General features: G+C 42.5%; 1 protein-coding gene across 7 annotated transcripts in view; it reads left to right on the top strand.

The window, feature by feature from the left end:
* The first annotated feature begins 1,818 nt into the window (after positions 1-1,818).
* CEP192 (centrosomal protein 192) overlaps positions 1,819-23,633 on the top strand; it is a 93,480-nt gene continuing 71,665 nt past the window's right edge. For 5 of the 7 annotated variants that reach the window (XM_027088634.1, XM_027088633.1, XM_027088631.1 and 2 more), the window contains exons 1-8: positions 1,819-1,906; positions 2,178-2,346; positions 8,025-8,195; positions 8,880-9,005; positions 16,950-17,125; positions 19,672-19,721; positions 21,809-21,929; positions 23,411-23,559. In XM_027088634.1, the coding sequence (XP_026944435.1) occupies positions 8,029-8,195; positions 8,880-9,005; positions 16,950-17,125; positions 19,672-19,721; positions 21,809-21,929; positions 23,411-23,559 (789 nt within the window). In that variant the 5' untranslated portion in view covers positions 1,819-1,906; positions 2,178-2,346; positions 8,025-8,028. Of the gene's footprint in view, positions 1,907-1,995; positions 2,347-8,024; positions 8,196-8,879; positions 9,006-16,949; positions 17,126-19,671; positions 19,722-21,808; positions 21,930-23,410; positions 23,560-23,633 lie in introns of those variants that run through there. The other 2 variants (XM_027088630.1, XM_027088635.1) reach the window with 2 other exon arrangements.

Here is a 23,633-nt window from a genome sequence, read left to right as displayed (position 1 = left end):
GGCTGGCATCTCAGTGAAGGCTCTTTTCCTGCAAATACTTTGGAGTGTAGATCCCTGTCACTGTCAGGTTGCTGGGTGCCATGGGGAGACCTCCAGTCACTTGATCTTTATGAAGGAAGGACAGTGAGTTGGGTTCAAGGGATTCAGGGTGAGTGACAGTCTGGAACAGTGGACACATTCCAGCAGTTCACTGCCAGCGTGTGGCCATGGTGTAGGCAGAGCGTTGCTCATTACACTCAAATAGCATCCTTTCAGCTCTAGAGCTAAGGATTTGATTTGTTTTTCAAGATTCAGAAAATATTGAGATTTTCGCCATTTAGTCTGTGTTCATTGAGTTTGGACACAGGTAGAACAGGCGTGGTTAAATGCCAAGGCTGGAAGGTTTCAAGAAGAGATGTCAAGATAACTGCGGAGACATCACTGAGTTTGATGGGAGGCCAGTCCTGATAAACTAAAACAAGTGTGGAAGTAGTACTCAGGGCCAAGCCAGAAACAGAATGAGTGACAATGAGGTGTGAAAGGAGGCAGTTAAGGATAGGAGAGACAGAGTGGTCTTTGTGTGATAAAATGGAATCAAGGAAGGGTGCGTGTCTTATTCATTTTTAAAAAAATTTATTTGTTTTATTTATTTATTTTTGGCTGCATTGGGTCTTTGTTGCTACGCGTGGGCTTTTCTCTAGTTGCAGAGAGCATAGGCTACTCTTCGTTGCGGTGTGCAGGCTTCTCATTGCGGTGGCTTCTCGTTGCAGAGCACGGGCTCTAGGCGCGCGGGCTTCAGTAGTTGTGGCTCGTGGGCTCTAGAGCGCAGGCTCAATAGTTGTGGCGCATGGGCATAGTTGCTCCGCGGCATGTGGGATCTTCCTGGACCAGGGCTCGAACCCTTGTCCGCTGCATTGGCAGGCAGATCCTTAACCACTGAGCCACCAGGGAAGCCAGGGTGTTTTATTTTTTGCAGAGAGATGCAGAGTTTCCAAAGGCAGAAAGGAAGAGAGTGAAGAGGGCATCCAGGAATGATTGTTGAGCAATATTTTGGAGGAGGTAGAAAGTTGTGATAAGCAGATGTCTTTTCCTACCAGGCTAAAATGAGGAGTAGGGACTGCTGAAGTCCCAAGTGTGCATCGTCAACATTCAACAGCTATTCTATGGATGCAGTTAAAGAGTTAACTTTGTTAAAGAGGAACTGTAGGGAAGAAATTCTGAGATCAAGAAAAGTGAAAGGTGTGGTTTCAGTAAAGCAGTAGTTAGGACCTCGTGGTGAGCAGGCTTTGGTGATGGGACTCGTGGCCTAAGGAGAACGGGAAATAGAGGAAGATAATTAGGGACGTACCGTCTCATCTCCTCGCCCCTCTTCACCCGGAACCAACCTTACTGCGCCCCATGGGCGACTTGGCGTAGCGCGGACCCCGGGGATGACTTCCTAACCGCAGCACTGTCAGTGTAAACGTGCGGCAGGTGACCACACGTCAGCATCCGCTCCCGTAGGGACAGTGCCAACACTTCCGAACTCGGGGTGTGTCAGATGCCTGGTCCACCCGAAGTAGTTCTCTGTGCTCTAGGCGAGTGCCGCTGCTCTGCAGCACCAGGTAAGAGAGGCGTGGCGTCCTCCAGTGGGCGAGGCGCCAGGCGCGGCGCCTCCGGGCCGGGCGCGGCTTCCCGCTTCAAATCCGGGATGCCCGCCCTCGTCCAATCAGCGGGCTCGTCCCTTCGCGCCGTCCAATCCAAAGCTGGCTTGGAGTCCCCGCCCCTCGGTCCGTGTGGCGAACCGACGTAAACCCCAGGGGCGCACCGTACGGCCGGCCGCCTTTTGGGGACGCGCGCACGCGCACTGGCAGAGGCGCGGGACGCCGGACCTCTCTTTCGCGGACTTTCTGCCGGCTGGGCGCTTGCGGCCGGCGTCGCGGGCTCGGTGAGGGGTCGCCGGGGGGCGGGGCGGGCGAGTCGGGCTGCCGTGAGAGCGGGGCCTCCGGGACTCGGGTCTTTTGTCCGGGTCCTGGTCCCTGTCTCCCCAACGCGGCGCTCCCCGCTCGCGGGCCGGGCCGGGCGGGGGTGACGCGCTGCTGACCGGCGGATGCGGCCGCGTCACCGTGGCTCCCGGCCTCTTGCGGGTCGTTTCACGGGAAAACGGGAAAGGTGACAGTGTTTGAGGTCGCTTTGCTTTTGTTTTTTCCCGACGGCAGACTTTGTTCGCTGAAGCATGAGGTCCCTTTCGAGGCCGTCGCCTGGAGGACAGCTGTTTTCATGACAGTGTTTTCACTCGCTGTTATCATTTTGAGGTCATTCGACTGGAGTTTTTACTGCTCCAAGGTCAACTTTTTCTCCGGATTCCAGTTTTTAGGGCAGTTTACGGTAAGCTTTGAAAACTGTTATGCTAGATGCCTACCTAATGGTAAAGCGTATCTTAGAACGTTGGGGAAGTTTGACTTTGGCTTTTTCCCACAGCTCATACTTTTAAGTGTGTTCAGTTGTGCACGTAGGCTTCCAGTCGACAACTACAGCAGATGATATTTTATGTATCCAGGCATGAAATTAAAGCAATTAAATACCAGTAAACTCGAGCAGGATGTTTTGAAGTTACTGCTTTAAGGACATACCAAGAGGAATCCCAAAGCTGGCTGCTTAGTTCAAGTGCAGTAAAAGGAAAGATAATATTGTATTGTCCTCGTTTTAGATGAGGAGGAGGGCTGGGTAATGCAATAGGGACGGAAGTTAGGGCATCTTCCCTTCTAGGAAAACTTTAGGAATGTGGCATATCCATAGATGGCTTAGAACAAGTGTAGTCCTTTCTGGAAAAGAGAGACTGGGCGGTAGATTACATCTGGAGGAATCTTCCCCTGGATTGTGTTACTGTTGCACCCACAGCAAAGCTCTATTCCTGCACTTAGTACTGTATCATAGTGGGTAGGGATTGTCAGCTTTCTGAGGGGAGCCACCTTATTTATTGTTGCTTCACACAGCCAGGCAGAGTGTCTTTCACCATTTGTTTTTGATAATGATTGTTGCATGAATGATCTTTGCTTGATATCTGGATTTTCTTAGATGTGATTCTTTATAAGTGGAGATAACCCTTAAAGAGATGGTATACATTTTGATGTGGTATTATATATTTTTAAGTGAATGAGTAACTTAGTAACTACAAGACTAGATGTGGGGAGGCTACTTGGAAGACTTGTGTAGGAATTTATTTTATTTTATTTTATTTTTTATTAATTTATTGTTTTTGCTGTGTTGGGTCTTCATTTCTGTGCGTGGGCTTTCTCTAGTTGTGGCAAGCAGGGGCCACTCTTCATCGCGGTGCACGGGCCTCTCACTATCGCAGCCTCTCTTGTTGCGGAGCACAAGCTCCAGATACGCCGACTTAGTAGTTGTGGCTTACGGGCCTAGTTGTTCCGTGGCATGTGGGATCTTCCCAGACCAGGGCTCGAACCTGTGTCCCCTGCATTGGCAGGCAGATTCTCAACCACTGCACCACCGGGGAAGCCCTATTTCATTTTTTAAAAATATTTATTTATTTATATATTTAGCTTCACCGGGTCATAGTTGCAGCATGCGGGATCTAGTTCCCTGACCAGGGATCAAACCCGGGCCTCCTGCATTTAGAGTGCAGAGTCTTAGCCACTGGACCACCAGGGAAGTCCCCTGTGCAGGAGTTTAAAGATTGATGGAAAGATAGGCAAAGTTTCTGCTCTTAGGGAGAAATCTTTTTAGTGGAAGAAGACAGACAAATACAAAAACAGACAGTGATCAGTGCTGGCAGAAATGAAAATGACCATGGACTCTAGGGTACATTTGACTTCACGATAAGGGATCAACTCTCTTAGAAGGTGAGCTTTGAATTGAGGTGAATGTCAGGAAGGAGCTAGCTGTACAGACATCTAGAATAGTATTCTAGGCCCCGAGGTGGGGATGAGCTTCAGTATTATAGGAACAGAAAAGCCGTTATGTGGTGAGTGAGGCTGGGGTGTGCAGATGAGGTGGCTCACTGAAGTTTTCAGGAAGAGTATGGTACTTGGCTTATGGTTTACGATCCCTTTGATTGCCATGTGGAGAATTAATTGTAGAGTGGCAAGAATTGGACTGTGAAGACTGGTTAGGAGGTTTTTCAGTAGGGTAGGATGGTAGTAGAGTCAGAAAGATGTAGAATGACTCAGGGATTGTTTTAGACAAGGCCTGTTTTGCCTTTAGGAATAGACTCCACTAGATGTGTTTTGATTGGCAACAGTGTTTTTACTGTGTTTAGGTGGGTTCAGGTGGAGTCTGTATTTTCCTGTTGTCTGACGGTGCGTGTTCCTGAAGGCATTTGAGTTTGAGATTTGTCTGTATAAGATGTGCACTGCGTGACGGAGCTGAGGTCAGGATCCTGGGTGTCTCTAACATGGAAGGGGAGGCTGTCAGGTGAGATGCTTGGCTGTGAAAAGGAGGTGAGAAGGTGGTGCAGGGGTGCAAAGGAAGGGTGGGGATAGGTTTTCCACCTCCTGTGTCCGGGTGTGAGAGAGTTTGAAAGTGTTTGTAGAAATCGAGAAGAGGAAATGTAGATAGATAGACATGTCAAAGAGAGGAAAACACTGGGCTGTGGTCTGAGAGGATGGTGCTTACGTGATGGCTGGTGATAAGTTTGCTGGGTTTGACCCAGTTTGAAAATCTTCATTCATTCAGCAAATTTATTGAGGGTCTACTCTGTGCAAGGCACTGCTCTAGATTCACTGGTAAAACAGGTCAAGTCCCTGCCCTCATGGCACTTAAATTCTAATGTGGTGTGGGGAATATAGTTAAACTGGTGAACTATATAGCACTACAGAAAAAAGGAAGCAGGGCAAGGAGATTGGCATGCCGAGCCTGACTGTACACGCTGGTGGGAAAGTGGACATTTACACAAAGACCTGAAAGAATTGAAGGCACAGGAGCCTCCGTGGGTTCCAGGGACGGCAGCAAGGTCAGAGTGGCTGGCGCAAAGGAGAGGAGCAGGAGGTCCCAGGTCAGAGTTACTCAGTCCCCCGTTGCCAGCAAGACTGACTTTCTCAGTGCGATGGGAAGCCAGTGGAGTGTTCTGAGCTAAGCAGTGAGTGTTTGGCGTGTTTGACTGGGTAACCTGAGTGTGTGGAGGGTAGTCTGGGGAGGAAGATAGAGGGTCTTGCAGGGAGGGTCCCGGTCGGAGAGGGTGTGTCTTGACCATGGCGGTAGCAACCAGGAGTCGTGAGAAATGGCAGGTTCTGGTTATATGGTTGTGGTGTAGCCATTGGGATTTGCTGAGGGATTGCACACTGCTGGTTTGATCTGAGCAACTAGAGAATGGACTTGTCGTTTTCTCTGTGGGGAAGATTGAAGAGCAGGCTTTTCTTGAGGGGGTTGCAGTGAGATGGAATCAAGATTGATGTTTTAGGTGCTTGTTAGATACCTAAGTGAAAATGTCAGGTAGGTAGTTGAACATCTGAGGTTCAGGGGAGAGACCCAGGCTGGAATACAAGTTTCATATGGGATTTAAAACTTTCAAACTGAGGGCACTCATCCAGAGAGGCTGGGTAGATGGAGGAGACCCAGGAGCCAGCCCTGGAGCCCTCGCTGTGTGGAGGTCCAGGAGAGAAGGAGGAGGAAGAGCCGACAGCGGTGCTTTGGAAACCAGGTGAAGAAAGTACTTCTGTGAGGGAGGAGTATGAATTCGATTCTGTTAGGTCCAAGACAAGGAGGACTGAAAATTGACCGTGGGGTTATGGGTTTGGCAACAGGGAGATCAGTGGTGATGTTGACAAGCCCTTGGTGGGGCGGTGGGACGGAAGCCAGCTGGGAGTGGGCTTGGATGAGGGGTGGAGCTGGGTGGCCGGTAGTGACTCGTATTGGAGGTCTGGGTGGTAGAGGTAGTGCGGATATAGGTGGCGGTAGCTGTGGGGGGTTTGCAGGGCTGAGGTCAAGGAAGGCTTCTTGTGCTCATGGGGAGGACTGCCCCGAGAGATGCAGCAGTGTCGAGGAGGCGAGGTGGGTGTTGGAATGGGAGGGCTTGGCTTCTACCAGAAGTGTGGATCCTTCATCTGTGATCAGGTAAGTTTAGTAGGTTTCTAGTGGTCTTAAGGCTTTTCCTACTTTGTAGAGTAAATTAGCCCATAATGTCTAAACTCACACGTCAGTGATTTGCCACTGACCCCAGCACAGTCCTGCATTGTTGTCCGTCTCATCAGTAGTGGCAGCTCTTAGAATATCTGTCCAGGCGCTAAGCCCTCTCCCTTCTTCTGCTTTCAGCTGATGGGATTAGGCCAGACTTCCTAATACACCATTTAAGGCTTGTAGGATCTGGCTCTGTGGTTTTACTCACCCGTTGCCCGAATATGGTGGAGCACCTGCTATGGCCACCACACCCTCAGCACTTAGAGCAGAGTTTGGAGTCATACCTGGGCGCGAATCTTACTAATTGCACAAACTTGGGTCAGTTTAGCTAGTTTAGTCTCTGAGTTTGTTTCTTCTTTTGTAAAATGAGGATAAGTGAGTTAAGGTAGTAGGTATGCAATAAATTTTAATTTTCCACCATTGCTTATGTTTATTTGTCACCTTTAAAAGCCCTCTTATCTCATACTTTGCCTGAAATGTCTTGCTCATTCTTCAAGGTATAGGGCCAATATCCTCTCATTTCTTGAGTCTTTCCTGATTTAATTATTTTCTTCACTGAATTCCACACAGCCCTTACATGATAAGCACTCTGAAATATTTTTAAAATTGAGTAATGTGTCCTGAGTTCTGAGATCAGGGTCCATTGAATGAGTGGCCAGCATGCACTGTAGGTTCTCTATTAGTAGTACAGACTGTGCCAGTGTTTTCCAGACTTAGCCTTTGTGCTCCACTTTTACCATTTTTGCCTTGTCCATATGCCAAATATACCTTATTTTTATCTTTATTTATTTATTTTTGGCTGCGTTGGGTCTTCTTTGCTACGTGTGGGCTTTCTCTAGTTGCGCAGGCGGGGGCTACTCTTCATCGTGGTGGCTTGTCTCCTTGTGGAGCACTGGCTCTAGGTGCGTGGGGTTTAGTAGTTGTGGCATGCAGGCTCAGTAGTTGTGGTACATGGGCTTAGTTGCTCCACGGCATGTGGGATCTTCCCAGACCAGGATTGAACCCTTGTCCCCTGTGTTGGCAGGTGGATTCTTAACTACTGTGCCACCAGTGAAGTCCCCAAATATACTTTATGTAACTTAAATTTTTTCTTTGAACAGACTCACTTTTTTTTTGGTGGTGTTGGCTGCACCACACAGCTTGTGAGATCTTAGTTCCCTGGCCAGGGATTGAACCCGGGCCCTTGGCAGTGAAAGCACCGAGTCCTAACCACTGGACCACCAGGGAATGCTGTAGACTCACTTTATTTATTTGTTTGTTGAATTTTTTGGCTGCGTCAGGTTTTCGTTGCTGCGTGCAGGCTTTCTCTAGTTTCGGCGAGCAGGGGCTACTCTTCGTTGTGGTGCAGGGCTTCTCATTGCAGTGGCTTCTCTTGTTGTGTAGCATGGGCTCAGTAGTTGCAGCACTCGGGCTCAGTAGTTGTGGCATGTGGGCTTAGTTGCTTCAAGGCATGTGGGATCTTCCCCGGCCAGAGATTGAACTCATGTCCCATGCATTGACAGCCGGATTCTTAACAACTGCGCCATCAGGGAAGTCCCTAGATTCACTTTTTAAACCATTTACTCATCCTTAATCTTTGAAATCAGGGACTAGATTTTGCTAGTTCTATTTATTCTATTCCCTGTTAGAATGTGTGCCCAGCTTGTATGACGTCCAGAAATTGTCTGTATATGCCATTAGTGTTGTGCCTTCTTCGATTCTTTATTCGATAAATTCAGAATCCAAGAGTAAATTAAGCTGTTGTTTCATTATTATGTTAATTATAAGAAGATAGTTTGATGTTTATATTCTCAGCTATAGTATCCCCTCTTAGAGCTGTTCCAAAAAAAGGATTTTATCAATTTTCTAAGATTTATGGGACTTGTACTCTTAATCGTTTGAAAAAGTTTTATGGTAATATATGATTTATAAGAATACTTTTATTGTTGCAGTGAGATGGAAGATTTTCGAGGTATAGCTGATGAGTCATTTCCAAGCTTTTTAACCAATTCATTACTTGGTGGTAATAGTGAGATTTTGGAAAATGTCACTCTTTCTTCCAATCTTGGCTTGCCTGTTGCTGTTTCAACGCTTGCTAGAAATAGATCCAGCACTGATAACAGGTAAGAATTGTTTGAACAGATGATTTTTTTTAGATTCTTAAAGCCTACTATATACTGATACTTCTGTGAAATTTTTCAGCCAAGCTTGAGCTTTAGCTTTATCTGAGGCAGATGACCATTTATATAAAATCAGCATAGAAGATAAAACCATCTCTTTCCTGTACAGTCGCTTATCAGTGGTGGGTGGGTAGGTTTGGGATTGAACGCCAGTGACCTTTTGGCTTACCAATGGTCTTTCTGTCCGTGGTATATTGGCTTTTATTAGTTCAGACTCCTGGTGGCTGGTGATTTGAGCTACACCCCCAAATGTGATGTGTATAGTTCACTCATCTTGTGTAACTTGTAAAGTTTACCTATGCCTGAATATCTAACCACTTTCCCGTCCTCCTAACCTAAACATTCTGTATGGAGCACCATCTTTACCTTTGGAATGAAGGGGTTGGATTAACTCTTTAAAAACTTTTGGCTTTAAGATTTCCACAACTCTCTTGTTTAATACACACATTCTGCTGATGCACAGGTTTTCAGTGCTTTGCACATAAGGTAATGGTTTTGAACATTGGGGACCCTATTTGTTTTTACCCCCTGGTGGTTGGTTTTACAGTCATACAGTCCTATGTCATGGTGAATTTTAAATGTGTATAATTTAGTTATTAACAATTAAAACAAAATTTTTGTGTGTAGGAATTCTGATGTCCAGGCGTCTTATTTAGTGGAAGGGAAGTTTTCAATTCCATCAGAGTCGTCTCCCAGTAGCCAGAGTGAAGCTGAACCAAGAGAGAGGTTACAGCTTGTCTTCCCGGATGATGAGTGAGTTCTTACTTCATCTTGCTTTCACGGTGTTAAGAGCGAGTCTCACGTAGTCTTGTGGAAAATGAACACGTGATTGTGTCTCTGATCGTTTATAAGAATTTTAACAGTTTTCTTTGTATGATATTAATCGCAAACAGTTTTAGTCTTTCAAAATCTTTTTCTGATTCCAAGAGTAATACATGCTCATTGAAAAAATTATAAAATACAAGCAATTATAAGGCAGACAACAAAGCCCTGTCATCCCAGTAAGACATTGATTATCTTTTTATTTAGTCTGCTAGACTATTTTCTATGCACATGTACATATGTATTAATTTTTTAACAATAATAGGATTAAACTGTACATACTGTTTATAACTTTTAAAAATTAATGATTGTGTCATCTTTCCATTACAATTAATGTAGGTATGTATCATAATGTTAATGGCTGCACCATGTTAGGCACTTAGATGATTGGAATTTTACTATTATAAATTTAGTGAACTTCCTTATTTATACATACATTTTGCATCTAGTAGGTTATTTTATTCAGATAAAATCCTAGGATCAAAATAGCTGAGTTAAGAATATTTAATTTTAAACACCACTGCGGATTACCACATTGCTCTTTGGAAGGTTTGTACCAGTTTGCATTCTCGTTAGAAGATGTGCATGAGAATGCCTGCTTCTCTGAGCCCTCCCTGACATTTGGTGGTGTTATTTTGTATCCTCAATTTTTAATTAATTAATTTCTTCCTTTTTTTTCTTTCTTCCTTTCTTCCTCCTTCCCTCCCTCCCTCCCTCCCTCTCTCCCTCCTTCCTTCATTGGGTCCTTGTTGCTGGGCTTTCTTTAGTTTCAGCGAGTGGGGGCTACTCTTCTTTGTGGTGCATGGGCTTCTCATTGTGGTGTCTTCTCTTGTTGCGGAGCATGGGCTCTAGGTGCACGGACTTCAGTAGTTGTGGTTCGCGGGCTCTAAAGCACAGCCTCAGTAGTTGTGGCACACGGACTTAGTTGCTCTGCGGCATGTGGGATCTTCCCCAACGAGGGCTCAAACCCATGTCTCTTGCATTAACAGGCAGATTCTTAACCACTATGCCACCAGGGAAGCCCCTGATCCTCAATTTTAGAAGTAAAAGAATTTATACACATGCCTAAGTGAATAGAAGAAAGTCTGGAAGGCTTTACACCAAAATGTAAATGGTGGTTATGTCTCGATGGCGGTATTACAGGCAGTCTTAAAGTATTCTGTTTGAATTCATAATCGAGGATTTATGGGATCGAACATAATTTAATGTTTATTCATTACTTATATTTTTGTTGTGAATTACCTCTTGATGACGTTTAGATATAAGCACTTTCTGTATGTTAAAGTTGTTAACTCTGTGTATTCATTTTCTCAACGTGTGTTTTTTGTTTTCGTTTTATTTATTTTTAACATCTTTATTGGAGTATAATTGCTTTACAGTGTTGTGTTAGTTTCTGCTGTATAACAAAATGAATCAGCTATATGCATATGTATATCCCCATATCCCCTCCCTCTTGCATCTCCCTCCCACCCTCTTATCCCACCCCTCTAGGTGGTCGTGAAGTACCAAGCTGATCTCCTTGAGCCATGCAGCTGCTTCCTACTAGCTATCTATTTTACATTTGGTAGTGTATATATGTCAGTGCTACTCTCTCACTTCGTCCCAGCTTACCCTTCCCTCTCCCCATGTCCTCAAGTCCAGTCTCTACATCTGTGTCTTTATTCCTGTCCTGCCCCTAGGTTCATTAGAACCATTTTTTTTTTTTAGATTCCGTATATATGTGTTAGCATACGGTATTTGTTTTTCTCTTTCTGACTTACTTCACTCTGTATGACAGACTCTAGGTCCATCCACCTCACTACAAGTAACTCAGTTTTGTTTCTTTTTATGGCTGAGTAATATTCCATTGTGTATATGTGCCACATCTTCTTTATCCATTCGTCTGTCGATGGACACTTAGGTTGCTTCCATGTCCTGGCTATTGTAGATAGAGCTGCAGTGAACGTTGTGGTACATGACTCTTTTTGAATTATGGTTTTCTCAGGGTATATGCCCAGTAATGGGATTTCTGGGTCATATGGTAGTTTTATTTTTAGTTTTTTAAGGAACCTCCATACTGTTCTTCATAATGGCTGTATCAATTTACATTCCCACCAACAGTGCAAGAGGGTTCACACCCTCTCCAGCATTTATTGTTTGTAGATTTTTTGATGATGGCCATTTTGACTGGTGTGAGGTAATACCTCATTGTAGTTTTGATTTGCATTTGTCTAATGATTAGTGATGTTGAGCATCCTTTCATGTGTTTGTTGGCAATCTGTATATCTTCATTGGAGAAATGTCTGTTTAGGTCTTCTGTCCATTTTTGGATTGGGTTGTTGGTTTTTTTTGATATTGAGCTGCATGTATATTTTGGAGATTAACCTTTTGTCAGTTGCTTCATTTGCCAATATTTTCTCCCATTCTGAGGGCTGTCTTTTTGTCTTGTTTATGGTCTCCTTTGCTTTAGGTCTTTAATCCATTTGGAGTTTATTTTTGTGTATGGTGTTAGGGAGTGTTCTAATTTCATTCTTTTACATGTAGCTGTCCAGTTTTCCCAGCACCACTTATTGAGGGGGCTGTCTTTTCTCCATTGTCTATTCTTGCCTCCTTTATCACAGATAAGGTGACCATAGGTGCGTGGGTTTATCTCTGGGCTTTCTGTCCTGTTCCATTGATCTTTATTTCTGTTTTTGTGCCAGTACCATACTGTCTTGATTACTGTAGCTTTGTAGTATAGTCTGAAGTCCGGGAGCCTGATTCCTCCAGTTCTGTTTTTCTTTCTCAAGATTGTTTTGGCTATTCGGGATCTTTGTGTTTCCATGCAAATTGTGCAATTTTTTGTTCTAGTTCTGTGAAAAATGCCATTGGTGGTTTGATAGGGATTGCATTGAATCTGTAGATTGTTTTGGGTAGTATAGTCATTTTCACAATGTTGATTCTTCCAATCCAAGGGCATAGTATAACTCTCCATCTGTTTGTATCATCTTTAATTTCTTTCATCAGTGTCTTTTAGTTTTCTGCATACAGGTCTTTTGTCTCCTTAGGTAGGTTTATTCCTAGGTGTTTTATTCTTTTTGTTGCAATGGGAGTGTTTCCTTAATTTCACTTTCAGATTTTTCATCATTAGTGTGTAAGAATGCAGGAGATTTCTGTGCATTAATTTTGCATCCTGCTACTCTACCAAATTAATTGATTAGTAGTTTTCTGGTAGCATCTGTAGGGTTCTTTGTGTATAGTATTACGTCATCTGCAGTGACAGTTTTACTTCTTCTTTTCCAATTTGTATTCCTTGTTTTTCTTTTTCTTCTCTGATTGCTGTGGCTAAAACTTCCAAAACTATGTTGAATTACAGTGGTGAGAGTGGCAACCTTGTCTTGTTCCTGATCTTAGAGGAAATGGTTTTAGTTTTTCACCATTGAGAATGATGTTGGCTGTGGGTTTGTCATATATGACCCTTATTATGTTGAGGTAGGTTCCCTCTATGCCTAATTTCTGGAAAGTTTTTATCATAAATGGGTATTGAATTTTGTCAAAAGCTCTTTCCTGATCTGTTGAGATCATCATATGGTTTTTCTCCTTCAATTTGTTAATATGGTGTATCACATTGATTGACTTGCATATATTGAAGAATCCTTGCATTCCTGGGATAAACCCCACTTGATCATGGTGTATGATCCTTTTAATGTGCTGTTGGATTCTGTTTGCTAGTATTTTGTTCAGGACTTTTGCATCTATGTTCATCAGCGATATTGGCCTGTAGTTTTCTTTTTTGTGAGATCTTCATCTGGTTTTGGTATCAGGGTGATGGTGGCCTCGTATAATGAGTTTGGGAGTGTTCCTCCCTTTGCTGTATTTTGGAAGAGTTTGGGAAGCATAGGTGTTAGCTTTTCTCTAAAAGTTTGATAGAATTCGCCTGTGGAGCCATCTGGTCCTGGGCTTTTGTTTGTTAGAAGATTGTTAATCACAGTTTCAATTTCAGTCAACATGTGTTTTTGACTGAGTGCCTGCTGTGTGCCAGCTACCTCTCCAAGGGCTTGGGAAATAGCAGTGGACAAAACAGACATTACACAAAAAGACACCAAAATACACCAGTTTTACAGTATATTAGAAGAGAAAAAGTGATAGGAAAAAACAGAACATGGTAAGGAGGGAAGTTAGGAGGGATGAAAGGTGTTGTCATTGTGAGTCTCCTTGAGGAGGTGTGAGTTCAGAGCAGAGACTTGAAGGAGATAGTCAGCCCAGTTGGCCTCAGGAGGAGGAGGGTGCAGCAGCGGGAGGGCACTGAGTGAGAGCATCCCTGGTGTGTCCATGAGCAGGAAGGAGCATGGGGTGGGCAAAGCTTCTGACTCCGGGTGAGGTGGGAAACCCACCAAGGGTTCCATCTCAACTCTGATATGATTAGCCCCCTCTGGCTACCAGTGAAGAATAGACTGCTGGGAAGCAAGACTGTAAGCATGATGACCACTTGGGAAGGCGGGTTCTCAAGGGGCCGGTAGGTGGAGGAGAGGAGGGGAGAGGAGAGGAGAGGAGAGGAGTGGAGGAACAGAGATCAGAGGTGGGGAGCACACAGCCTGGCGGGCAGGCTGGCGTCTTTGGTAAGTGCCAGGTGTTCAGTGTGGTGGTGTTCTTGGCCACTCCACTCTGCACAGGCGTTTCTTAGGCCTTAATCTGGAGAAGAGCCTTCTTCCTGGGTGCACAGGGTCGTGTTGGCACTGCTGATGTACGTGGGTGGGTTGGGGAGCAGAAGTGGAGGGCTGTCTGGGATGGTTGCCTGAAAGACTTTTGCTTAAGATTTAATTTGAAAAATGTTGATGGGCCAGTAAAAACAATGATAGCTGTAGGTTTGAGGAAGTCGAGTTTTGAGGGGGAGTGATTGTGGTGGTTAATTTAGAGTGCCCTCAACTGTCTCTGTTGTCCTAAAGTTTTAATGGTCACACTACATGTCTTTCGAGGGGTGGGGAGTGGCAGGGGGAGGTTTAAGATATGAAAATTAACTAAATGTCCTGACTTCTTTATTTCATTTTACCATCTTGCTTCCCCCACCACCACCCCTTTTCTTAAAAATATGTTACATAGAGACCTTTATTGTCTTTTTGTTTCCTCATCTTCTCATTTTATTTATTTATTTGCGATATAATTGACATGTAACATTATATTAGTTTTAGGTGTACAGCTTAATTTGATGTTGGTATACATTTGGGAAATGTCACCACCATATGTCTCGTTAACATGTCACCTTATGGAGTTACAAAAAAATTTTTTTTCTTGTGAGGAGAGCTTTTAAGATCTACTCTCTTAGCAACTTTCAAATGTACAATACAGTATTAACTACAGTCACCATGCTGTACATTACATCCTTCAGGACTTATGTTATAACTGGAAGTTTATACCTTTTTTCCCCCTTTACCCATTTCTCCCCCCACCCCTGCCTCTGGGAACCACCAGTTTGCTCTCTGTATCTATGAGCTTGGTTTTTTTGTTTGTGTGTTTTTAGATTCCACTTATAAACAAGATCGTACAGTATCTATCTTTCTCTGTCTGACTTACTTCACTAAGCTTAATACCCTCTAGATTCATCTGTTGTGAATGACAAGATTTCATTTTTTTTATGGCCAAGTGCTATTCCATTGTGTGTGTACACACACACACACACACACACACACACACACACACACACACACTACATTTTCCTTGTTCATCTGTTGATGGGCACTTAGGTTGCTTCCATATCTTGGCAATTGTAAATAGTGCTCCAGTGAACATAGAGGTGCATGTATCTTTTCCAGTTAGTGTTTTCATTTTTGGATAAATACCCAGGAGTGGAATTGCTGTATCATATAGTAGTTCTATTTTTAATTTTTTGAGGAACCTTCTTGCTGTTTTCTATAGCGGCTGCACCAATTTACATTCCCACAACAGTGTAGGAGGGTTCCCTTTTCTCCACATCCTCATCAACACTTGCTGTTTGTTGTCTTTTTGATGATAGCCATTCTGACAGGTGTGAGGTGATACTCATTGTGGTTTTATTTATTTATTTATTTTTAATTATTTATCTATTGGCTGCGTCGGGTCTTCTTTGCTGTGCATGGGCTTTTTCTCTAGTTGCGGCGAGCGGGGGCTACTCTTCGTTGTGGCGCGCGGGCTTCTTATTTTGGTGACTTCTCTTGTTGCAGAGCACGGGCTCTAGAGTGCAGGCTCAGTAGTTGTGGCTCACAGGCTTAGTTGCTCCGCAGCATGTGGGATCTTCCCAGACCAGGGCTCGAACTCGTGTCCCCTGCATTGGCAGGCAGATTCTTAACCATTGTGCCACCAGGGTAGTCCGTCATTGTGGTTTTGATTTGCATTTCCCTGGTGATTAGCAGTGTTGAGCATCTTTTCATGTACCTGTTGGCCAGCTCCATGTCTTTGGAAAAATGTCTATTCAGGTCTTTAGCCCATTTTTTAATCAGGTTGTTTGTGTTTTTGCTATTGAGTTGTATGAGTTCTTTGTATATTTTGGAAGTTAGTCCCTTATTAGGTATATGACTGACATATCTTCTCCCATTCAGTAGGCTGCCTTTTCATCCTGTCGTTTCCTTTGCTGTGTACCACCCCACCACACCTCTTTTTCTGTTTCCTCTACCACGTGACTTTGTATCCATTTATAGCCTTTCCACCCGCCCCTGGCTTTTGTCTTTTGTTTTTTTAAAAAAATTAATTAATTTATTTTATTTTTGGATGCGTTGGGTCTTCAGTTGCTTTGCGCGGGCTTCCTCTAGTTGTGGCGAGCAGGGGCTACTCTTCATTGCGGTGCGCGGGCTTCTCATTGCAGTGGCTTTTCTTATTGCGGAGCATGGGCTGTAGGCGCACGGGCTCAGTAGTTGTGGCTCGCAGGTGCTATAGCACAGGCTCAGTAGTTGTGGCACATGGATTCAGTAGTTGTGGCTCATGCACTCTAGAGCACAGGCTCAGTAGTTGTGGCACACGGGCTTAGTTATTGTGCGGCATGTGGCATCTTCCTGGGCCTGGGCTTGAACCTGTGTCCCCTGCATTGGCAGGCGGATTCTTAACCACTGCGCCACCAGGGAAGTCCCCTCTGCCCTCTGTTTTACTTACTTCTGTTTGATTGGGGTGAAGCTTTCCTATACCTGCCTGCATATGCACCTTTGGATTAAGTGATTGACTCTCTGTGTATTACAGCCGCAATAAAGAGGTAGAGAAACTGGGAGGAAAGTTAGAGTTTGCCTCAGGGGCAGAGGGTTAGGACTTGGAGTCTGTGTAAGAGCCATTTTCATTTAATTCATCCTGGCCAGATTGAAGTCTGGCCCTGGGTTTGTCACATGATGAATTTGTTGCATTTAGCAGCTTTTTCCTGAAGTTCCATCTGCTGGTGAAATGGCTGTGGTGAGCGGGGACAGACTCAAGAGCTTTTGCAGTAGGTTGGGTGGAAAGTTGCCTTTAAGGAAGAACCTTTCCATCCATAGAAACAACAGAGGCAAATGGAAGATGATGATAGAACAGTGGCAGCGGCTAAAGTACAGCTTCAAAGCGTTTGTAGTTCCGAGCAGTAGCTATTTGGCAAATATACAGTAGTATCCTTTAAGTCTGTCTTGTTTTTTGAAAAGCCGAGGTTTTCTCTAGATGTGGTAGATTCACAGATACTTACTTGGGAAAGAAGAAAACTCTGCCTCTTATCACTTGAGAGGCAGAGTAGCAATATATTTGACTTCGGTAGATGTACATCACTGGACCCAAAATGATGGTATTGTTCGTAGGACGCCTGGCTGGTCCCAGAAATGTTTCTTTTCACTCTATCCATTTTTTCTTTTTAAGAAATAACTGATTAAAGGATATTTTATAGATACACCTAAGATAACTAATATTTCATTATTATTCTGTTTCCTAATTTAAAAGTTCTATCTCTAAGAAAAAGAATCAGACAGAAGGTCGACATTTGTCAGGTGCTGTCCTCAAAGAGTCAGCTTTTCAAAGTGATAGAGGAAGAACGGAAGAGGAGCATGTTAGAGCTGCAAAACCTTTTCAGAGCCAAGATCCTTCTGATGGGATTTCACCACTGGAGCAGGAGCAAGGTATTAAACTATTAGAAATCATTCCTTATTGTATATATTTTAATTTCCTTTTTAAAAATCTTTTTATAATTGAAGTATAGTTGATGTACAAAATTACAGAAGTTACAGGTGTGTAGTATGGTGATTCACAATTTTTAAAGGTTATACTCCATTTATTATAAAATATTATAAATATTGGCTATATTCCCCATGTTGTACAATATATTTTTGTAGCTTATTTTATACCTAATAGTTTGTTCCTCTTAATCCCCTACTCCTGTAATGCCCCTCCCCTTCCTCTCTCCCCACCGGTAACCACTAGTTTTTTTCTCTGTCTGTGAGTCTGCTTCTTTTTTGTTATATTCATTAGTTTGTTGTATTTTTTAGATTCCACATATAAGTGATATCGTACAGTTTTAATCTCCTTTCTTATTTTTTGGTCTTTGGACCAGTGTTTATCTTAAACTATGATACTATAAACTGAAAATGCTTTGGTTTGGCACTTACCTATTAATACCATGTTTATAATACTTTTATAGGAAAGGATCTCTTAATCAATCTCTTAATTATCCATACTGATTAAGCTGAAATCTCCTTTCCTGTGGAAACCATGCTGTCTGATGGTCACAGCACACTTCATGTTCAAGACAAGGAGGCTGTTTCTAATACACCTGTCATATTTCCCCTACCAATTACTTTGTATTCTTGTCAGCAGTCATTTTTGTTCCTAAGTTAAAATTTTTACGGGATGTTTGTATTTCTCTTGATGAAAAATGTATATGTATGAAAGTAGACTAGATTAACTCCTCACACAAGAAATGAAAGAAAGTAAGACAAATTGGGCTTATTCAAAATTGAAAACTTCTGTGCTTCAAAAGACACTTTTGAGACAGTGAAAAGACAACCCAAAGATGGGAGAATATGTTTGCAAATCATATGTATATGATCAGGGAGCAGCATCCAGAATATGTACAGAAGTGTTATAGCTCAATAAAAAGACAAATAACCCAGTACTGTAAATGGCAGAGGCTGTTCAGTAGACATTTCTATAAAGAAGTTGTACAGATGGCCAATAGACACATGAGAAGATGCCCAACAGCTGTAATCATCAGGGAAATTCAAAACCAGGGGAGATCAATTCACACCCACTGGAATTACTAGAAGCAAGGAGATGGGAAATAGCAAGTATTGGTTGGAAACTGTGACGCTCATCCATTGCTCGTCGGGATGTAAAATGGTGCTGCTGCTGTGGAAGATAGTTTGACGGTTCCTCAAAACATTAAACGTAGCATTACCCTATGACTCAGCAAGTCCTAGGCATACACCTAAGAGAAATGAAAACGTGTGTCAACACTAAAACTTGTGTACATGAATGTTCATAGCAGCATTAGTCAGAGTAGCCAGAAAGTGGAGACAACTCAGATCGCCATCAGCTGATATATGGATAAATAAAATGCAGTATGTCCATACAGTGGAGTGTTGTTCAGCCATAAAAAGGAGTGAAGTACTGATACCTGTTGTAATAGGATGACCCTTGAAAGCATGCTGAGTGAAAGAAGACAGACTCAGAAAGCCACATTTATCTGAAGGTGAATCCATTTATCCATTTATCTGAAGGTGAATCTGTAGGTACAGAACAGGCAAGTCCACTGACACAAAGTAGATTAGTGGTGCTAGGGCCTGGGGGGCAGGGAGAATGGGGAGTAACTGTTTATGGGTACAGGATTTCTTTCTGGTATGATGAAAATATTGTGGAATTAGTGATAATGGTTGAACAGCTTTGTAAATATACTAAAACCCACTGAATTGTATACTTTAAAAGGGTGATTTTATGGTATGTAAGTTTTATATCAGTTAAAAAAAAACTTCCCCATATACCTCTCTCACAGTTTCAGTTAGTATAAGATTTGTCACACTTGCTTAATCTCTTCTGTTTTTCTATTACCTTTTTTCCTGATATTAAAAAATTCCAGACATCATTTTATTCCTACATATTTTAGCTTGCAAATATGGGCATTTGCCCGTAAAAATACGGGCATTTTCCTACATAACCATAGTGATGTTAATACTGTTAACCAACAATTCTGTTATTATCATATAGTACTCTGGCCCATATTCAGTTTACTAATTATCTTGGTTGGTTTGCTTGGATTGGGGTCCAAGGAGGGTTCCATTGTATTTTGCTCCATCTGTCGTGGTGTCTCTTAGGTCTGTCATTCTGGAGCTGTCCTGCTGTTTGGCATTGTCTGTTTGATCACTCATGGTGTCATTTTTCTTCTCTCTTCCCCACATCCTCTGTAAAGCAGAAGTTAGCTTTAAAGCCTTGGCAGATTCCTATTCAGGTGTTTTTGGCATATGTATAATTTTTTAAGCTTCCCCACCCTAACAGGTTTTTAATTTAACTGACCAGTGATGGGCTCCTATACCATCATTTAAAAGTGCTCTATTCTATTAAAAGGGAAAAAATGTATAGTTCATTAATTTGCTATTTTTGAGTGTTATTGGGCATTTAGTTGATAAAATATTAATAATTTGGTCTTAGTTTTTGTTTTTGTTTACTTTAACAGACTCGCCTATTGATTTTTGTTCACGATCCTGGATGAATAAGGAGAACAAGGTAATCTTTTATATGTTATCAATTTCTAGTATTAGGAGAGTGAAAGTACCTACTTCACAAATATGAATGAAGTAGTATTAATATTACCTAGAAGTCTTCTATTTGTAAATAGGAGAAATCCACCTTACTGCTATGAGTAACCGGGAAGCTGACAGTAGGGCTGGTCTGGGGCTTCCTGTGTCTCCAGGGCTGTCTGCACCTCTACTCTGCTTCACTCCACGCCGACTCCTCTGGAATGTTGGTTCTGTGGAGTGAGGGTTTCTCTTTGTTTCGTGTGTTGCATCCTGAGTGTCCAGCACATAGCTGGCACTTGATAATCTGTTGAATGATAGGGAAGCTGAATTCATTTGTAGGCAACCCAAGTGTTGTGATCAAAAAAACAAGAACATGAAAAAAAAAAAAAGCACAATTCTAATGCGCTCACTTGGGTCCATCCTCCCCTCTGTAAATCACTGTGCCAACGGATGGGTTGGGATAAAACTCTGATTTATGAGGCTGGACCCTACGTCCACTTCTGTGTGTGTGTGCATGCGTGTGCATCAGTGCATATATGTGCATAGATAGAGGGATGTGACTGAAACCACCCACACCTCACCCCCCGGACCACATGAAGTGAAAAGAGAAGGGCTCCTCAGAGGACAGGCACTGAGCAGATAAGCAGTTTGTGTTCAACATAAACCGTCTCATGAGAGTTGTTTATAAAGTATGAACCAAGTATTGATACTTTTAAACTTAAAAAAAGGAAATGCAATTTTTATTTCATTTTACTTTCGTAAGAATTTTTAACATTATTTTGTAAAATGATTAAAAGAGGTCTAAAGTAAGAGTTGTTTCCGTGTGCCAGGGGCTGGCACACTCTAGCTCATTGCCCACATCCAACCTGCTGCCTGTTTTTGTGAAGTTTTATCGGAAAGTAGCCGTGTCCATTTGTTTCTTTATTGTTTATGGCTGCTTTTGTGCCACAACAGCTGAGTTGAGAAGTTGTGACAGAGACTGCATGGCTAGCAGACCCTGAAATGTTTACTGTCTGGCCCTTTGCAGAGAACGTTTATTGACCCCTGCTCTGTACACTTGCTTCCTCTATGTAACCACTAGTAACTTACATATGTGGGTGATGCTTTTTAGAGGAACTTCAGGTGTAGTCAACTTGAAATTCAGTCAGAAGGCTTGATTTCTTGAACACTGAGAAAAATGGTTTCTAAGAGAGAGATCATAACTTTTTCTGTGATACGTAATTTTATTTCCCTAGGATGGTTGAAGAATTAACTTCCTAAAAGTATTAGAAATCATTGATAACAAAGAGAAGGACCATAAAACTAGAAAGCAGGAAGACAAGTATAGACACATGAGATACTTGATACAAAAGGTGAAGAAGTAAGAGCAGGGGGAAAATAAATACACTAGATAACCTAGACCAGTGGGGCCACCACTGCATTGGCCTTGGGTTTAGCATGAGCTGTCCTGGCAGCCATGGCAGCGATTGTCCAAACTGAGTGCATAACTCAGCACTGTGCTCTACAAGTGTGTAAATGGGTTGAGAGCCCGTGTTTTTTCCCAAAATGTTAGTGCGCATTTTGCAGTCTAATTCTTGAGATGGTATTATTTGATATATATTTAATATGATGGTGAAATAAGATTGACACTTGAGGAACTTCACATTTTATTCTGGGCCTTGAAGTGTCCTAGCAAACTGCCATGTGCCTTGTGGCCCCTAGTTGGAGCAGGGACGTCCACTGCCCAGGGTGGGCTGCAGAGTCCAGCTTTGCTGTTACCTGCACCTCCTGTCCAGGCCTTGAGCTGCCCCAGTTCATTTGTGCGTTAGTACACGAACTATATTACCAGGTCCTTTGAGCGTGTGCACACAGTGTGAAACCTTGAACTTTAAGGATGTCTCATTGGGTGGGTCAAGGGAGGTGGGTGACATGGGGGCAGGAAGAAAGTTATTAATATGTGTAAAACAGCTAGCCCTTCATTGCCTGAACTGTGAACCACAGACCTTGAGCACGTTGATGGGCCTTTCTGCAGCCTGTGCTGTGGTCTTCACAGTAGTGAGTGTGCTGCTCTCATTGCAGTTTTATTTCTTATAGGTTGTTGTTCCTGATGCTGGAAAACATTTTGAAGAGAGGAATCCAAACAATGACTTAAGCCATACTAGTTTCCTAGAAAATGAGAAACTGATGTCACTTGCCAGCTTGGAAGATTCTTCTGGTAGCATCACAAAGCTCAACTGGTGTTTTCCTTGTCCTGACCTTGCCACTCCACGTATCTCTGCTGCTTTGTTGCCGTAGTTATTATGCACCTTTTTGTTTCTCTGCCTTCTCCTTTACCTCTTACTTACGAGCACTCAAGTGGCCACTTGTGTTAAGTGATGGGATTTTAGACTTATTTCTCTATAGCAATCCTGATAGGATTATGCTTATCCCTCAGTTGAGTATCATTAAGGTATAAAGTATAAAGCACTGTGTTAAGAAATTAGGGGACAGTGAACTATTTAGCCCCTGCTCTCTGAAAGGACTGCATGTGGCAAGAGAGACGCATAGTTGACCTCCGATTGTGAGAAGTGTATCTCAACGGTACAAGTTGTGTGGGAGTCATAGGAGGGTGACAAGTTAATTCTGACTGAGGAAGGTATCTGTGAGGCTTTATTGAAAGAGGATACAATTCTTCCTTCTTGAAAAGGAGGCCCGTGATAGGCCCTAATGTAGATACCAGAAGAGAAGTACATTCAAAAAGCAGGAACAGCTTCAGCAAAGACACTAAGGTGGGGCATATAGACCATGTTTGGAGAATAGCCAGTGCTTTTGTGTGGCAGGTTTATAGCACCTGTAGGACTATGAATTGGGGAATAAACCCAGAAAATAGGCAGAGACCAAATTATACATGGCTTTGAAGGCCAGGCTGGTGAGCCAAGTGGGATAGATAGAAGCTATAAAATCAGGGCAGGTTTTGCTGCTAGTTTTTAGGTATTTTTAGATTATGGAATTGTTGATGAGGAATTGTTGACCTGAATTTATGCAGATCCTTGTTTTAGTAGGCTAGATTCTCAGAGATGATTGGAAAATTATCCTCTTGAAAAGGCTTACAATACTGTTATAAGTGATTGAGTGTTCTAATTTTGTCCTCCCTTGCCCGGCTGGGTGTTAGAACAATGAAAAGCACTGCCATTATTGTTTTATTTGTCTATTTGCAACTTTTTGGTTTTAGTGGAGGTGGAAAAAATTTTTATCATATCTGTGAGTATTCAGCTTTGTTATATCTTTCTTTGTTTCTTCATTTTCAAGATCAGATACTGTTTGAGGTTTCATTTTACAATTAATTATTAATTCACCTGGAATTTGGTTTTACTTCTATGGCAGGCTTATCTTTTCTTTTTTGACTCACTTGCCACAGTACTTTCTGAATAATCTGCCCTTTTCCATTGCCACACTTACTATATTCTAACTTTTGATGTATGCCAGGACTTGCTTCTGTGCTGTCTTCTCAATGAAGGTTAAATATTAGTTTATATTAGAATGCTCATGATGACTTATAGACTGAAATTACAATGGTTTTTTTCATGTCAAATGTTAAGGCAAAATCATGTAGACTATTGACCCATGTGTTTTATCAACCTTTTTGATTATATATTATTTACAGTTCAGTCACTACTTTAAAGCCTGTCCTATTTTCTCCTCCATTTTACCAATTAGATGATGATATCGATGATGAAGAGTTTTATGATGATCATTTGGAGGCTTATTTTGAGCAACTGGCAATTCCCGGAATGATGTATGAAGGCCTAGAAGGACAGGAATCTTCAGAAAATTATTTTAAGTTACCTGCAAGTGATCCTAGTCAGGTATATTCCAAACTTTCTGGTTTTTCAGAAATTTGACATTAGAAAATCATTACTGGACTCAATGGATATTAATA

The sequence above is a fragment of the Aethalodelphis obliquidens genome, unplaced genomic scaffold, assembly GCF_003676395.1.
Source record: "Aethalodelphis obliquidens isolate GAN/ISIS:26980383/991018 unplaced genomic scaffold, ASM367639v1 scaffold63, whole genome shotgun sequence".
In the NCBI taxonomy this organism is placed as follows: Eukaryota; Metazoa; Chordata; class Mammalia; order Artiodactyla; family Delphinidae; genus Aethalodelphis; species Aethalodelphis obliquidens.
The sequence above is the reverse complement of the archived record's forward strand: the minus strand, read 5'-3'. Positions and strand labels throughout refer to the sequence as shown.